This window comes from Daucus carota, chromosome 6 (genome assembly GCF_001625215.2).
Source record: "Daucus carota subsp. sativus chromosome 6, DH1 v3.0, whole genome shotgun sequence".
NCBI classification, from domain to species: Eukaryota; Viridiplantae; Streptophyta; class Magnoliopsida; order Apiales; family Apiaceae; genus Daucus; species Daucus carota.
The window spans coordinates 23048395-23066942 of NC_030386.2; the positions used below are offsets into that span (position 1 = coordinate 23048395).

Below are 18548 nucleotides of genomic sequence, written 5' to 3' on the forward strand. Positions count from 1 at the left end.
AGTTATTTATGTTACAGTAGTGTTAAGTTATAGCAATGTTAAGTGTACAAAACTACAAATAAGCCAAGAACTGATTTAAAACCAAAAATTATTTGATATTCTTTTTTACCGACTTGATATTTCAAAAAAAAAAAAAAAAAAAAACCAATTTTATAAAAATTACTCATAAGACACGAGTCACCCATGAATCACTTTTGTTGTTCCTATTATATTTTTAATAATTTACGGGTCATTAATAAATCAGCTGGCTTTCAAAAAAGAAGTTTGAACATTGACCCGATACAATAATGGGCTTCCACTTACCAGTACAAAAAAAGCCCCAGTGCCTAAACCTTGAGTTTTAAAAAGCAACTAACCAGAGGTTCTCTACTCAACAAATAATAACGTATCATATGTAGCACTAGGGGTGGCAATGGTTTCGTTTCGTATACTTTCGTTTCGTGTATTTTCGTGTTTCGTGTACTCGAAGGTGAAACCCGTATCCACCCGTTATTAGTTTCGTGTACCTAATTTGAAACCCGTATCCGTTTCGAATCGTTTCGTGTATATTTCGTGTACTTTTCGTGTATATTATATATAAAAATATTAATATATTTTTTAATCAAAAAATGGATTTAATATTTATTTTCCTTTATAAATTTATTAAATGTGAATGATATATATTATACTTGTATACAATTCTTTATAAATTTGTTAATGTATATATCCACACATACATATAAATATATACTTTATACTCAATTATATATTTAATATATCATTACATATATATAATAAATATAATCTACAAATATTTCGTGTACTTTCGTGTATTTCGTGTATCCCAAATGAAAACCCATATCCGACACGAAATCTATCGTGTAATTTCGTGTTTGTGTACTTTCGTGTTTCGTGTATCGAAAATCAAAATCCGTATCCATTTTTTTCGTGTAGTTTCGTTTCGTGTTAGCGTGTTACGTGTCAAATTGCCAGGCCTATGTAGCACAGTCTAACGGTGTAAATGAGTCGAGTCAAGCCGAACTCTAGAGTGCTCGTGTATCGTTTGTTAAAAAATTAAAGAATTCGAATTCGAGCTCGATCTTGGATCGAGCCAAATATATTGTTTGAGGATCGACCCATTAAGGAATGACTATGTTCATGAATGGCTCGCGAACCGCTCACGAGCTTTTATTCACGAACTGCTCATTAACTTACGCCCACGAACATGTCTCACGAATTTTTGCTCACCAACCACTCATTAATTTTGTTCACGAGTTTGTTTAACAAACTTTGCCAACAAACTAGCTTATGCTCATAGATTTATTTACGAGCTTGTTTGTTATTTAACTTAATTAAAAAAATAAATTAAAATTCTAACAATATTTTATTTTATTCTCTAAGGAATCATTTTCCATAATAAACCATGGTCACTAGCTAGTTCACGAACTACGCTCACGAGCCAAGTTCACGAACTCATAATTCGAATTTGTTCACGAACTATCCAGTCGAACTCTACTGTGCTCAAGTTCAGCTCGTCTATGAAACGAACCTTAAAATTGTGCTAAAGATCAACTCGTGTATGAATCGAACCGAGTTCGAATTGAGCTTTTTTCGAACCGAACACCAAACGATTATCGAGCGTATCAACTCATTTACCGCCCTCAGCACATATTGATTTTATAGGCTCGTATAAACTAAAGTAGTTTACTTATAGGCCCGTGATAACTCGTATAATAAAAATATCACAATTATATACCGTATGTGGAAGCACCTTAAACAAATATCAGTCGGAATCATGCCAAATCGCTGTAAATCGGGTTAAATGAACGGAAAAACCACACTGATGATCCTAACCAAATTACACAAATTGAACACGAAATTTAAAATTTTATATTAAATTATATATATACATTTTAAATATTGATGATTAATTAGTTCAAACATATTAACTGGGATTATATTATCATGTTTATAAAATTTAATATTCATAACAAATTATTTATTATAAATATTATTATTATTAAAATATATTATCCTACATTATAAATTATAACTTTTTATATTGTTAATTATATCATGTACTTACGATCGTGTCTTTGAATAAGTTCAAATAAAATAGTGAATTATTATGTATCTTTGTATAATATATTTTTCATGTGATCCACTTAAAATGTTTTTGTTTTAAACTTACTCAAAATGCTTTTGATTGTTGTGTATAAAATTTCCTTTTTTTTTCTTTTTTGACAGAATTGCACGCAACGACATGTCACAATACTCCGAGTTTCCTTCATCCAGAAAACTTATTATCTAACCGAAATACTTGAAAATGCCACCGGAAATTTAAACAATAATACTTAATGTCCGAAAATAGAAACATCACAACTTGTAAGATCACGCTACTCGAAATAAAAAAATCCATTAATAACAAGAAAAATAATTTATTTTTTTTCTTTGTCATAAAACGATTGTATTATATCAAGATTGGAAGTTACAAAATCCGTAAGAATAGAGTTTCCTCATTTAAGAAGGTATATAATTTAACCGAAAGTATGTAAATACTCCGGATACTTATATAACATAGCCTTTCGAATTAGAATGAGAGAATATTAATTAATTTCAGGTCAATTAATAACAGAGAATTTTAATTATTTTTTATGGTTTTTACTTTTTGCTGATTGATAATGATATGCATGAAGGCAAGAATCTTTATCATCAGGACTCACTCACTGGCACTACAAAACAAACAATTAGCATGTGTCCAAAACAAACAAAACACCTCCCTCCATTGTAGTTTCCGCTTCTTCTTCTCCTCTAAATCACCCACACAAAACCATCATTTTCTCATCCCCCTCCACAACAATGGAAAGCTTAGCACTTTTCACTTCAACAATCCCATCCTTCTCCACCTCTCGCTTCTCTCATCACCTCAAATCTCCCCCACTCTCTTCTCTCCACCTCAAACCCATCTCTCCCCTCAGATCACCAATTCATCAAAACCCATCTTTTCTCTTCAATCCTCACTCAAAACCCATCAAAACCCACAAGCCAATTCAACCCATTTCATCATCTTCAACACCAATCCCAATCCCAGTCACAGACTCAAAACCCCAAGGTGCAAAGCTCATTCCTTTGTTTTTCTCAGTTGCAGTTGGCCTAATTATCAGATTCTTGGTTCCAAGGCCCATTGATGTGACCCCACAAGCTTGGCAATTGCTTTCAATCTTTATTTCTACAATTGCTGGTCTTGTGTTGAGTCCTTTACCTGTTGGTGCTTGGGCTTTTTTGGGTCTTACAACTGCAATTATTACAAAGACTCTAACTTTTTCAACTGCATTTGGGGCTTTTACTAATGAAGTTATTTGGTTGATTGTCATTTCTTTCTTTTTTGCCCGGGGCTTTGTTAAGACTGGATTAGGTGATAGAATTGCTACTTATTTTGTGAAATGGTTAGGGAAAAGTACATTGGGTTTGTCTTATGGATTGACTTTGAGTGAAGCTTTGATTGCTCCAGCAATGCCTAGTACTACTGCAAGAGCTGGAGGGGTTTTCTTGCCTATTATTAAGTCGTTGTCGTTGTCCGCCGGGAGTAAGCCTAATGATCCTTCCTCGAAAAAGCTTGGGGCTTTTCTTGTGCAATCTCAGTTTCAGGTAAAAGAAGCATTCAACTAGTTGCAGGAATTTACTTTTTTGTGATTGGTTTCTATAGTTTGTACATATTTTTTGGTATAAATGTATATTGTGACCTTTGTTTTTTGCTTTTTTAAAATATTAGGATGTCATGTACCTCAGTGTAATGTGTGTTGCATATTCATCACCCCAAAAGACCATACCCCTTTTGTTTCATGAAGGGCCATCATTAGTCTCCTCTCCCCTTCTAAATTTTTCTACCTATCACCCCATTTGTATCCCTTTTGCTCAGAATAAATAGCCACAAATTCCTACTCCCATACTATTGATGGAGAGTAAGAAAATTCTGGTGATTTACCTATAGCAATTTTGTCCAGCACAGAATAGAATCATAAGTGACGGACTGTATAAAAACCGAAAAATATGTTGGTGATAATAAGTTTTGCTTCTGAGAATGTTCAGCTGAATTGACAATGACATCATAATTTAATAATGCTAATATTATCCAAACAAAATTACAAACATTTTGGTGAGCCCTCAATGTACAGAAGTGACGATCAAAATTTGACAATTTGTCATGAAATAAACCATATCAAATGGTTAATTGTAGTTCTTTAATCGTGTATCTTCTGGTTGGATGGACTTAAAATTAAGTTTAAAGGGAGATGTGCTCACATCTTTTAGTCATTTATTTTTAATTGTAACATGTATTGTTGTATTATATATTGTAGTTTCCTATATTATTTGACCATCCTTATGAAGCTATTATTACTCTTGTTTTTTAACTGAGCAGTTGGCTCTTTAGGATGAAAGCAATATAAGATGATGCACAGTTATAGACTAACCTTTTATTTGATCATAATCCCTTTATCAGCTAATATCTTTATGACTTATGGGTTGCTCTTTCTGATGGATGACAGTCCGCTGGTAACTCTAGTGCACTTTTCCTGACTGCTGCAGCTCAAAACCTGTTGTGTCTCAAGCTAGCTGAGGAACTAGGGGTCATAATTTCAAATCCATGGGTTTCTTGGTTCAAGGCTGCCTCTTTACCTGCATTTGTATCTCTTCTAGCCACGCCATTCATATTGTACAAACTTTATCCTCCTGAAACGAAAGATACACCCGAGGCCCCGGCTATGGCTGCTGCGAAGCTTGAGCTCATGGGTCCGGTCACCAAAAATGAATGGACGATGATTGGTACAATGCTTCTCGCGGTCTCTCTGTGGATTTGTGGGTATGTAATATATCCTCTAAAATTTAAATCAATCTAGTCTGATAAGTCTTGTAACAATTAGCTCTGGGTAATCGTTATGTTGGCATAAATACCTCTTGTTGCATAAATTAGCCGTGCATCGAAGCTTTATACAACCACTTGTGTCCTGCTGGCATACATCTGACTTGAAGTACTATGTGATGGTGCGAAATTTGGACAAGACCATGTTCAAAAACATGTGCATCTTCTATGCTTCTACATTGATATTAATGATCCTCCACATTGAGCTCTAAGTAAAGCCGCCTTCTATATTGTGCAAGCTCTTGAACATAGGTTGAGTTCATATATTATCTAGATGTTAAGGGCCTTTTGCAAGATTAAAAATCAGAGTTAATGAGGAAATATAAATCAAGCTGAAATGTCCTCAACGTATGGCGGGAGGAAAAGGAAGTAGCTTTACGGCCTTATCTTTACATTTCAAGCCCCCATATAATATTGCCAAGTTACTTAGTGTCTGTTAACTGCCTTCTGTAATGTGCTTAACAAAGCAGAGGAGCAGTTCTTTAATAGTGTGATCCGGGAAGCATAGTGAAGTAACTCGTTTAGCATTTTGCGCTTTTGGGTCTAGTGGTTAGGTTTAAATAATTATCTTTCTGTATAACTATTTTATGTCCAAACAGCTTAGTCCTTCCAAAATTGTTGTGGAATAATTACCAATAATATACACAAGGCCTTCACTCTAATACAATTCATCTACAAAAAAGAAATGATTTTGTGTGATTATATCCATGCTTATCATATCACACATAGATTTTAGTTATCAAATGTAGTGTTAAAACATTTAGCCAATAGCAAAATTGTCTATTGCATTAAGTTGGCCACTAGCTCGCAAACATTTTAATTGTGTGTGATAGGCTATAGTACTTTACCGCATTGAACTTCAGTTGAATTAATGTTAGAAAATCATAGATTTGTATATTAACATCTCTCTCTGTGTGTTTTAATTCTCGATTTATGTACCTTACTGCTCTTGGGTTTGAAGTTGAGTTGGTTTAATTTAATGTTATGGGTATGTAGTATAATGCACTGCTTTGATTGTTGTTAATTGTTATTGCAGAGATGCTCTTGGTATACCGAGCGTTGTTGCTGCTATGCTTGGCTTGTCAATACTACTGTTGTTGGGTGTGCTTGATTGGGATGACTGTTTAAGTGAAAAATCAGCCTGGGATACTTTAGCTTGGTTTGCAGTTCTTGTGGGTATGGCAGGCCAACTAACAAGCCTTGGTATTGTATCTTGGATGTCTAACAGTGTGGCCAAAGCTCTACAGTCTCTCTCTTTGAGCTGGCCAGCTGCATTCGGTGTTCTTCAGGCATCTTATTTCCTTATTCACTACTTATTTGCAAGTCAAACTGGTCATGTTGGAGCTCTTTACTCTGCATTTTTTGCCATGCACTTGGCATCCGGGGTGCCGGGTGTGCTAGCTGCACTTGCTTTAGCTTATAACACTAACCTATTTGGTGCTATAACACATTATAGCAGTGGGCAGGCTGCTGTGTACTTTGGAGGTATGTTTACTCCCTTGCCATTATTTTTACAACAATGATTGAGTGAATTATATGACATCATTCCTCATCACATATAGTCTTCATTTATCCTCTTCTATCTATCAATATTCAATAACAATATTTGCACTTCGTTTGTCACATGGTTAGAACATAGAATAAGTGACTAAGTTTGAAAGTAAAATTATCTCCTGTTTAACCTTCAGTTCAATCTTAGAGGCAAGTAGTCATGCACTTTTTTTCACAAGGCATAAGATTTTAATCAATATATTGATAAATACGTGCATCTTGTATTAGTACTGACAAGTCTTTCATTTATTCTTATCATCAGCTGGATATGTAGACCTTCCGGATGTATTTAAAATGGGATTCGTAATGGCGCTTGTTAATGCTGTGATATGGGGAGTTGTTGGGACAGTGTGGTGGAAGTTCTTGGGCCTATACTGATTTTTCTGTTCTGTACAAGTTGTAAGTAGATTTTGTCTTTATGTAGTTATGCTCTTCGCATGGTAGAATGGTTGAGCATGCCAGCATCTTGTTTCTATAAAAACCCTGACATTTTTGCTTGCCATTCAGTTGAAGCAATTTTCAGCATTACAGTGTAAAATCGCCTCATTAGTATTTAAATTGAATATGGTTATAACCAATTTTGTGCTCAAAATCATTGAATAAATTTGAATTCTGAATTTTGATTTGAATAGTTGGTATTTAAAAATGTATTTCTTCCTCACGATGCGAGGAGTTTAACGTTACTACCAGGATGTCATGGAGGTTAATGCAGTATATCAAGAACATCAAGGGACCGTATTGACACAACAAGACATCAAAGATTTTGATTGTCTGTATTGGAAGTTGTAACTTGTAAGTTTGACGAACTAATGTTTTGTCTGCTGATTCTTTTATAGATCGTTTATAGATCTTATATACAACTTTTGTGAAATTTTATTAATTACCAGGGAGTTGTTGAGCGATGGTTCATGAACTCTAGGAATTTGTGGAAGTTGGAAGGAACCATCTGTGATGGACAACCGAATCTTAAATTATGAACCTTTTTGTTTTTGACAAATGCCTTCTATAGTAGGAGTACAATGAATATTCCTGTCTGGATATTTTGAACAGACTCTGATTTTAGCTAAGACCCTGTTTTTGTTGCAAAAATATATCCTAGTCCGCATCTTTAGGTTTGGTTGGTGTTAACAAATTTGGAAGAAATGGTATAAAATTTTGAACCAAATTATAATTGATTGTTCAAAAATTTCATTGCTTCTCTTCATTTCTTGCATCTTAAATTAGAATGTACATTCCTTCTTCATTCAATATGTTCTCAAATCTCCTCATAATAATTTTGCCGTTATTCATTTTTTTTCCTTCCCTCGTATTAATAGTTTCTTTTATGAGCTCAATTACATTTTGTTGCGTTCTCCCGGACCAAAAAGACTAAGATTTATAATTCTTCAGGCCTACATTAGAATAATAAGATGTAACTTGTGAATTCATACCCAAGTGTCATCGGAGACACAAGTCTACAATCTTTTGTGCCTGCCGAAGGAGAATGAACAAATTTGCTATCCCAAAAGAGCTTCTAAGCTCAAATACAAGGAATGTGATATGAAATACAGCTTCAATGATATCTTAGCGATTCACTAATCAACAATATCTTAGCTAGTGAATCGTTGGCCCATCCTCAAATTCACCAGTCATCCTATATTTTTAGGTAATCATTAGTCCTATTTCATTGTTTAGAATAAAAAATTCATTTTCCTTCTTTTCTACACTCTTGGACCTCACTATTTTATATTTACTACATTTTTCTATCCACTATTTTCTCTTTCCTAATTTAAATATATTATTATAATAAAAATGAATATAAGGAATTTTGTTGTGATTGACATACAATTTAATGATCCTATATCAGTGGGATCTTTTATTTTATAATATATGAAAAAAAAATGCACTATGACACTGTTGGAAAGGTAGCTAAAGAAAATTTGGAACAATCCTGCCAAAAACAACTCTTTTCATTCAGTAGTGTTATATTACATGGAAGTTCTCAAAATATACCAGAGCCAACTTGAATATCTATTACCCTGTCACAGACTAATTAAGCAACATTAAAAAAAATCTGATTAACCTGGTAGCTCAATTTACAGCCTTGACAAGATATAGCGGCCGAGTCAAAAATTCAAATATTTAGTAATATAAACATATTACTTGGTGATGTTCCTGCAAAGAGTCTCTGGTACCTATCCTTCTTGCAGCAAGTATTATGTCAGTCTGACTCTTCTTCCCCGCAAGCCAGCTTTTTAAGGATCGTCCTTTCTTGCTTGACATCTATGTGAATTTCGTCAAGGATTAGTAACATCCAATTCAAAGGCTACTTATATTTTGCACTTCATATGTGCAAAATAAGTGTTTGCATTAAAATACTACTGACCTATATATAACATAGTGCTAGACAAACTTAAAACCAAATTGTATATGGACCGCTGGCCACCCTTACGTTCACTGAAACTATATGGATGTATATATGACCTGTAATGACCATTTGATGGACATTGGACCTTTTTAACGATTTGAAGGTAAAAGAATAGAATGCATGAAGAATTTGCCAGTTTTAGCAACAATATAGAACAAAAAAACACATTATAACGATGTGACGCAACAAATAAAACAAAAAAAAAATTGCATCTTGTCTTGTTTTATATGGCATACAAATGCTCACAAATCCCTTTTCTTAATGGTGTTTCTGGGTAACACATTCAGGGAATGTTTTGCAACTAAACATAATTTTTTTCAGTGTAACACATAAGAAATGGGTTACCAAAAAAGCCCCCACTGAATTTTAGTGGACCAACTTTTGTACGTTTGCCACTTTAGGCCCTTGCACCTTATTGCGTGCTATTTTGGTCATTTAACCTCATGTGACATGCATGCATGTATTCAAATTTCAAGCAGAGGAAGATGGGCAAAAAGGATACATTCCTGATCAGGGTTTTCAGTAAAATTAGAGTGCAGCGCATTTCCAACACTATCAACTATAGCAGAGGTAGTCATGGACGATTCAATGCACAAGATGGCTGTAATGGCATCCTGCTGAATGACTTCATTCCTGAACATCAGCCTTGCATGTGCTGAAGCATTAATGTGCTTGCGAATTAATAATTAGTCATATTGAAAATGCAAAGATTTTACTGATGGAATGATATTGTAGATAGTGTTGATTATAATCTACTAACCTTGAGCCAGTCTTATCAAACTTTCAAGCATCCGCACAGTTGTCCTTGCTGCGTTGAAGATATTATATTGTAAATTTCGGACAAACAAGCATTGGAAGTACAAGATCTAGACAAACTATTTGCAGCTGCATCATCAGAAACAAGATGTTCAAATGGTTAAACCTGCATTTTGAGCTGCTGATTTTCTTTGGAGCTGATAATAGCTCGAGATTACTTTTTCGGCCTCCTTTGTAAGAACTGGCTTGAAAGAAGCTTTTACATAGTGAAGATACCTGCCAGCTGAAGAAATAAATACTTGCTTGAAAAATGTTTTTAACTACAAAAAAGCTAATGCAGCTTATGCAAGCAGAGTTAAACTCCATGATTACTTGCATCATAGCAGCAGTTTGTTAGGACATCAAAAATTGTCAAATTCATCTATTTGAGATGATATTAAAAAAAAAAATGAGAATCTCACCTTCTAAGCATCGTAAGCGTCCAAATACCTTGGAGATTTTCGTCAGAACCTTTTTCTGCAACAGCCTGCATATTGGTTACAATAAATCATCATTTAGGACTTCAAAGCTGATAGAATCAAGTTTAAAAATAATTGGCACCTCTGCAAGAATGTGAGATGAAACAATTGCATCCCATTCTGGATTCTTCGTGTCTAGTAGGACTAGAACTATATCAAATCTGCTAATCAAGGGTCCAGATAGTGTGGTGTTGACAGAGAGTGCTGAGTTGCGTTGATGAAGAAGATGTGTTAGCCAGAAAATTGCTTAAAGTATTCCTGGATATATAAATAAGTATCTCCCACTGACTACAATATAAAGTTATTGAGTTAATTAGCTAATACATTAAAGGTTGCTGTTACCTACATAACTTAAGTAATTTCAACATATTCATATCAAGGATATCAACTTTTAAAGGTTCATAAAATAAAACATAAAAACAATTCTGTAAATATTACATAGTTCAGGATCATAATGTCCCTTGGGATTTGTTGCACCAAATACAATTGTCCGTGTACTGAGAGTAGTTACAAGACCAGCCTGAAATTGAGAATGTCATTCATATAAATAAGGAATACATTTTCTACATCTTAAAGAAACTTAGGAACTAAATAAACAAGCACTTAAACAAAGACTTTATCCTTTCTTAATACTGAGATAACACCGTATATCAGTAAATTATTGCCTGTACTTGTATACGACCGTACATTTGAAATATCAGCATATTTTCTAAAACTAAATGCACCCTGAAAGAAAATCTTATTCCATACATTGAAGCAAACTTTATCCAGTTTACAAAAATGTTACATCAATATAGGAAATACTTAAGCGCACCTTTGCAACACTAATGGTCTGCTGCTCCATTGCCTCGTGTATAGTTGCCCTGTCATGTTCCCTCATACTGCCAAAAGGAGAATTGTATTAGTTTGACTTTAAATTTTCCTCTTTTAGAGACTAATGAACGGTGGGCAGCGGCAAAGGAGCATGGAATTGGAATCTTCTCTCTTCACGTCTCCATTGCCAGCCCATTATCTTTCGCACTCCACTCAAATCACAGTCCAAAGGGAGTCGAACAATACCAGATTGTTAATCATTAAAAACATTACCGGAACACTGACACCTGTTGGGCCAACTAGATTGTTCGAATTAGAATATTATATAGTGACAACTAAAATTTGGCATAAGCTCACCAGATTTTATATTTGGTTATTAGTTTGATATAACATTGTCTTCACAGTAACTACTTGAAGTGGTTAGGAACCCTAATACATGATGTGCTTTATTTCTAGTGCATCTATCAACCCCAATTTCATATACATAATATTAATTGTATACATCTCATTGAAACATAACAGACAGATATCCTAAGCAGAAGGGGTGTATAGCTAATCAACTATTAACCCGCCCCCACTCTAGCAATTGCAAGCACTCCCAAAACTGTACTTAATGATTAGTCAGAAGGAAAGGTAAAGGGTGGTTAAGATTTTGAATACAGTGGTACCTATCAAATTCATCTATGCAGCAAAGTCCACCATCAGCTAACACCAGGGCCCCAGCTTCGAGCATCCATTCTCCTAATAACAATAATAATATTTAGGGGAAGTACATAAACATGGCTCTATGGATGACCATAATTAGTGGAAGGAAAAGAAAACCCTATAGTATCTAAAGATCATAGGAACCTTAAATTCATTTATTTTCTATTTTGTGTCCACCAAAAAGTGATGCTGCATGTAATATATTTGAGATACCTAATCTTCGACAATGATAGAAATAATTTTGTCCACTAGCCATTACCAAGCATAAACCTATTAGAGGAGCATAGATCCATAGAGACCCACAGTTTCATTCATAAAATTGCAACACAAGTAGCAACTCTGAGGAGAAACTTGTCTTTACATTATAGCACCTTATAAAGTTATATAAATATATAATCTGGCTCAATTTCACAGCATAATCAAGTCGAAATAGAATCAACTTGCACCTCTTATCTTGCTCAAAGTTGTAGCATAAAGATCAGGTCAAAATATTATGTACCTGCATCTTTAACAGCTGTAACAGTCAATCCAGCACTAGTGCTCCCCAAGCCAGTCGTAATAACAGATCTATTGCTCAATTTAGCTGCAAATTTCAAGAACTGGGACTTCCCTGTACCTGAAATCAGCATTAATATTTATATCCATTTCCTAAAATATTTGACTGGACACACGGTCACTGTTAGACCTCTGTAAGAAAATCAGAGTATAATCTTTCTACAATTTATTGTTTCAATGTAATATGTAAATATTAATCATAAGCCTAAAACTACAGCAGACTAGATTGATGTCATTAAACTTGGGGAATAGTTGGAGTCAAAGGTATTTGACTCTAGACATTACATAGGTGATATAACTACCGATAGAAATCAATAAATACAGCTGTTACTAGAAAATCTTACCTTAATCTTTTCTTAGTGATTGCCATATAAAAAGCAAAGAAAAATTAATATTGTTTTCATCTCTACGGCCTTAACACTTACAGTTGTGACCTATACCATAGGTAGCAAAAGAAGAATGTTATATAAACTAAGACCCAAGAACTACCTGGATCACCAACTAGTAGCAAATGAGACTCTCCTCGGACTTTTGTACCGGATGCATCAACATGCTGCACGCCTCCAATAAGTGTCAGTGCAACTAGATTGATAGAAATTTTGTATATTTAGCATACCAGATGTAATAAACATAAAGAAAGATAAAACACAACTTTGAAGCAACAAAAATCTCAAATAGTCCCATCAAAACATTTCAAAATTAACATAAAAGAGAATTAATGTTAACCAAGTTACCTGCAAGTTTTACTGTAAAGAGTCCAAAAATTTGTGGGCATATAGCTTTCAAAATTGCATTTCTTCCTGGCAAGGTAAATTCACAATATTAACGATGGAAGTAAATATAAAGAAGTTTTACACATCAAATAGAATATTTTTTTTACCTTTTAGAGGGGTATCTCGAAACTCCGACCAGAACTTCTTAAATTCCATAATAGTATCATCTGGGATATTTACATCGGACTTCAGCTCATTTGTTCTTCTGAAATGAGAATATAGCAGGAGTAAAGTCATGATCATAATCAATTGCTCATATGACACATGGCAGGTAAAACCATTCTCCCCAATTAGGAGTCAAGATCTGCTTGGATCTCATTAGTTGAACACTTTCAAATTGAGTTCAATAAGAACAATCACCATATACATAAGCCTCTTTAATGTATTGATGTTCTCAATTTTACATAGCCTTTGTACTTTTATACATGAATTTTTAGATTTGTCAATACAACTATTATCAACAAAGATTCTAGAAAGACAAGAAATTATCTTCCTCTGCTTGCTAATCTCAACCAAAACAGGACTTATCTGTCTCCACTGAAACCTATTAGAGCTCCTATTGACCTGCCTACACATCTCTTCTCACTCTTGACCCAATTACTTCTATCCTAGCAATTGCACTTCAGAAAAAAAAAACTGTACTCTTAGGTACCATGTCTTGCTGGTCAACTAAAAGCACAGATTCTTTTCTTATAACATGCAATTGCTGGAATCCTTTCCAAACCCCTTGTTTCATCTTTAAGGTCTTAATAGTCATATAGTTTGAACATATTTGATATAACACATTTGATATTACACACATAGATGTCATCAGTAATATGAAAATAGCTTTGATTTTAGGCACCTCTCAGACAGGACTCATACTATCCAGACACTTATTTATCAACACTACTCAATAAAGGAATCAATTTTCTCCTTCACACATCAGTTTCGGAACATGGAGCAGTCTACCCAGAGATTGCTGAAACCTAAGCTCTGATAGCTATGTTACCCGGACTCTTCATTTTGTCTCGAGTACCCGTGTCGGACACTCGACACTCGGACATGGGTATGGACACTCCGACACTTATTTTAAGCCAAAAACATGTAGAATTTTCAAATTATTGCCGAGTCCGACACTCCGACACGTATCCATGTTGGACACTTTTAGCCGAGTCCCGGTAACTTAGTCTGATAGTACTTTTTGCACCTTAACTCTGACATCATTATGTTGTCTGATTTGGATCAAGCCCACACATATTTTTTTTTGGCACCTTTCAGAAGGCCTCATAGCAATGAGTACAATAGACACTTTCTGACTAGTATATGACCCTTCCACAACCGATGTGGGGTAAAAAACAACATGCTACAAGCCTAAAGCGTTGTTGAAGTGAACTAAAAGTTCTATTAGGACTTGTTAACTTTGTATTGACTTGTTCTGGAATTTTATTGTTATTAGTTTCATCAATCTCTCATGTTTTAGTATCTACAAGACTACAAATATATATGTGCATGAGTCTATATATTGAGATGTAATGTATTTTAAGCTTCAAGTTTGCACGCGGTGCTTATTCTCAGGATGCCTTTGCACATTTGATTACTTGGACTGGTGGAATTATAGAGCAATTTTAAAATTAAATCAAAACAAAAGGAAAAAACCAAATTACCTCATATGATTTGCAACTAGTATAGGATCAAGGTCACAGCGGACGTCCTTCATATCCGAGGACCATCTTGCTGTAAGAATTCCTGTGACGATCACATCATCTGACAATATACAAGTATCAATAAGAAACAGGTAGATATTCCAGCACATCTACTCAACATTGATGTAAATTAATATAGTGCATATTTCATTGGTAAAACAAGTATGAGCTTTAGAGATGTTCTACCTCCAGCTTTAACAATGTCTACAAGATCATCTTTCAGAATAACAGGAATTGAACGAGGGATAGCACCAACATCCAAGACTTGCGTACTTTCTTGAATTTTTATCTCCTGGTAATCATGACATACTATGTTTTCTTCCAGAAGCTTGAAACTGGTGCTCTCACAATACTTCTGCTTCTGTTAATACAGACATTGAGTTTGTTTGTTATGGCAGATAATTAAGTACCATATACTGCATGAAGATACTTTCAAAACAATTAAAGAAACACATATTCGAGAGAGAAAAATAATTAACTATATACATTACACCTTATAAATAGAAAATTAGAAAGAAACTCTCCTCCAATCCTACATTAAATTTTTAAGGTGCTGTAAAACTATATTGCAATTTTTTCTGGAATCAGTACAGGATTAAACGAAACATTAAATATTAAAAGGTCGGAAAAATACTAGAGCTTCAGTCAAAAGTTACTCTATGCAGTGAGAAAGTAAACCTCTGAGGGACAAAACGTTGGCTTGGGTACAGAATTCCCAGTTTCCAGCTCTGGAGAAACTTTGAACCTGCATACAGACACAATTTCCCCACGGATGTGGGGAGCTAAAGTCAGCTTTGATTCTGAAAGCCTTAATTCCTGTCAGCAAGTAGTAGCAACAGTATCACGCCAGCAACCAAATGTATTTCTAAACCAAGTGCACACATGTAAAAACAACACCATAGAAAAAACACTTGATACGAATATCATAAATAATCAAAATTTCTAATAACATGATGGTTCCGCAGTTAACTTACTATAATCATCAGCAACTGATAATCTGAAGTTGGACTTGAAAAACTAGAGTACAATGGGAACATTTACTACAGGAAATTATGCTAGAGAAACAAAGATCAAACAAGACTACGATAAGCGCATCAACACTAATTACATGTACACTGAGCACCAAATCAATTGAAGAAAATTTATTCGTTGTCTTGGCAGACCATATCAATGTATGTATCATCAGTAAAATATTAACTCTGACAAATATATGAGTCATGACATCCAGTACATGTTAGATATCACTCCTTCAATGTAACTTTCTCTTTACTATGCAACATCCATCACGAAAATTTGAGCACAGATTGAAAAGATGTCACTTTTACCTGACACCATTTTTAATTTGTAGCCCAATTTGGAAAGAGTACTGTAGATATAGAGATATTAAAGATAGAAAACCACATAAATTGTTAACTCACGAAGTTGTTGGGTCAATATGTCAAGTGCTGACTCAAGATTCTGTAAATCATTGAACGTATAACAGCGTGTGATGGAGTCTTCAGAATTTTTATAAGTTTAATGCACTTAAATGGTTCTGCTAAGACTTATCACACACACACTGCTGCACTGATGCTTTATATATTTCACAAGACAATTCCCAATACACTTGTCACTAATTTTATCAGTTACATTTTCATGACAATCTAATACTGTCATATAATCCCACATGTAGCAAAATATCATCACAGATTAGCATCATGTAGATTGTTTTATTTGATAACAGTCTTTTTCATGATTTAATACTACATACAAGAGAGTTGTACCAAGATCTGGCTAAAACAGTAATTCACAAGTACAAGCAAGCATAAGGGCACAAAATCCACCTGTGTTTGCATCTTCTACACTCAAACGTCCTATCACCTTCCACCATCTTTATTGCTCCAGACCTAATAACAGTCCCTTTAAGAGTGAGAAGGATCCCTCGATGTTTCACTCTCACTCGACCAATGCTTGGAAATGTTTCTGACCACAAAATGGTCACCAGTTCAAATTAAAAAAACAAGAAGAAGAAAGAAAGAAAGTCAAAGGAGCAGTAGGGCATAAGAAAGAAAGAGAAATCGAACCAGGAAATTCCAGAGGAGAACCGCAAATATTGATCCGAACATGCACATAGTCTTTCACACTTGCATTCCTCAAACTTTTTAATTCCTTGCGCAATATTTCCTTGTACATGTCAATATCGAGAGAGATCAATTTAGTCCTTTTAAAAGCATAACTACAAAGATATCAAAAATATCCGCAAGACGATTATTAAAATTTTTAGCGCTTCCATCTTGGTATTGCAATAATAGAGGAAGATTTTGTCAGGTTGCAAGCTTGGTGCATTGAATAAAACCTAGATGAGTATAAATATAATACAAATCGTAATCCACTGATAAATTAAAATGAAAAGTAGATACTCAAAAATCCTTGCTAAACATTCAGTAAACATAATAGAGTACAATAAGTGTAGAGCCTTGCTAAAAATTGACTGTGAAGCTTAAGCATTAAGTAGTAATAACTGAAATCTAAAAATGCTGAATATACACACACACATAACATAACAAATAGAGAAATGCAGAAATGTATAACGGACAGATACAAAACCTGAGCTTCCTTCGCTCCTTTATCGAATTTTGGCAGATACAAAGCCGGCTGATTAAAAACCGAATTAGCGAGCTTAGGATTGGAATCCAGTAACTCAGCAAATCTGAATATTCGAATTGAAGTTGCTTCATAAAGTCAGAATATAGACAATGGGATGTATGAGGTGGGGGGGGGGGGGGGAGAGAGAGAGAGAGCGAGAGGGAGAGGGAGAGGGGGAGGGGGAGGGGGAGGGGGAGGGAGAGAGGGAGAGGGAGAGGGAGAGGGAGAGGGAGAGGAGAGAGAGAGAGAGAGATGAGAGAGGAGAGAGAGAGAGAGGAGAGAGAGAGAGAGAGAGAGAGAGACGAGAGAGAGGAGAGAGAGAGGAGAGAGAGAGAGAGAGAGAGAGGAGAGAGAGAGAGAGAGACGTACTCGAGAAGGAGAGGATAATGAAGACGAGTATCAGGGGAAAGGAGGATAGAAGAGAGTTGATCGGAACAGTGATCGACCAGAAACCCTCTAATATTCTCCTGCTCATCTTCCATTCTACTTCTGAATCAATTGCCCTGGGACGCCAGAATGTTACTCCCTTGTTGCTGTTGGGTTCTCAATCAATACAGGGTATTATGTTGATTTGGGCGGGAATAATGGTTCTACTTTTATAGTTATAAACTACTTTCTCTTAATATTAATGATTTATAATTTTAAATGTTCTATCCTTTGTTGGTAGTAATTGTATGCAAAATTTTTGATTTTTTAGATTTGCATTGCTTTTCATGTTTACTGTTTATTTTTAATCAAAAACAGAGCAAAAATAATATTTAGATCTAATATTAGTACCACTCGCATCTACGTCGCGTTTTGGCTTTTTTAAGATGGAACACATATTTGATAGTACCATTTACAATGAAACTAGACCTTCAACAGTCTGCCCTGAACTGTTATGTATTGATATAAAAATAAAAAGTAAAATTTATTGTGATCGAAAAAATTATAATTCATTATGTATTCAGTAGTTAAATTCATATAGTGGGTGTGGCACGAGCTTATAAGCCCAGCCTCTGAATTATAAGTTTAAAGCACTTATTTATACCGTTTGTGTAAGAAGTCAAGAAGTACTTAAAAAAAGCTACGAGTACCAATTTTTGTCTCACGGCTTCTACTTATTTCCCAAACACTTTTATCACTTATAAGTCTTAACTTGTTCTAACTTCTACTTCACTTTTTTACTTTAAGCAATAAGCACTTATTTGTATTAAAAAAGATATGATATACTTGAAAGCTTTAGTAAAAATCAAAATAAGCTTAAAAACTAACCAATTT

General features: G+C 34.6%; 2 protein-coding genes across 3 annotated transcripts; one reads left to right on the forward strand and one right to left on the reverse strand.

The window, feature by feature from the left end:
* Positions 1–2633: 2633 nt before the first annotated feature.
* LOC108192851 (dicarboxylate transporter 2.1, chloroplastic) lies at positions 2634–7029 on the forward strand. Its single transcript, XM_017359354.2, has 4 exons — positions 2634–3627; positions 4527–4840; positions 5937–6385; positions 6714–7029. The coding sequence occupies exons 1-4, from the start codon at positions 2839–2841 to the stop codon at positions 6827–6829; spliced, it is 1668 nt and encodes a 555-aa protein (XP_017214843.1). The 5' UTR covers positions 2634–2838; the 3' UTR covers positions 6830–7029.
* Positions 7030–8376: 1347 nt separating this feature from the next.
* LOC108225712 (probable DNA helicase MCM9) lies at positions 8377–17951 on the reverse strand. Of its 2 annotated transcripts, XM_017400641.2 has the most exons (20): positions 17658–17951; positions 17250–17352; positions 16727–16826; positions 16487–16625; positions 15342–15408; positions 14850–15024; positions 14625–14724; positions 13086–13183; positions 12940–13005; positions 12695–12787; positions 12150–12266; positions 11614–11686; positions 10947–11013; positions 10571–10652; positions 10215–10336; positions 10076–10140; positions 9781–9890; positions 9619–9666; positions 9361–9513; positions 8377–8713 (listed from the first exon to the last, which is right to left on the reverse strand). In XM_017400641.2, exons 1-20 carry the CDS (start codon positions 17768–17770, stop codon positions 8652–8654), a joined length of 1953 nt encoding a protein of 650 aa, XP_017256130.1. In that variant the 5' UTR covers positions 17771–17951; the 3' UTR covers positions 8377–8651. The 2 variants fall into 2 exon arrangements, with proteins under 2 accessions (XP_017256130.1, XP_017256131.1); XM_017400642.2 differs by lacking the exon at positions 8377–8713 and having other exon boundaries at positions 9373–9513; positions 9781–9897.
* Positions 17952–18548: the final 597 nt, after the last annotated feature.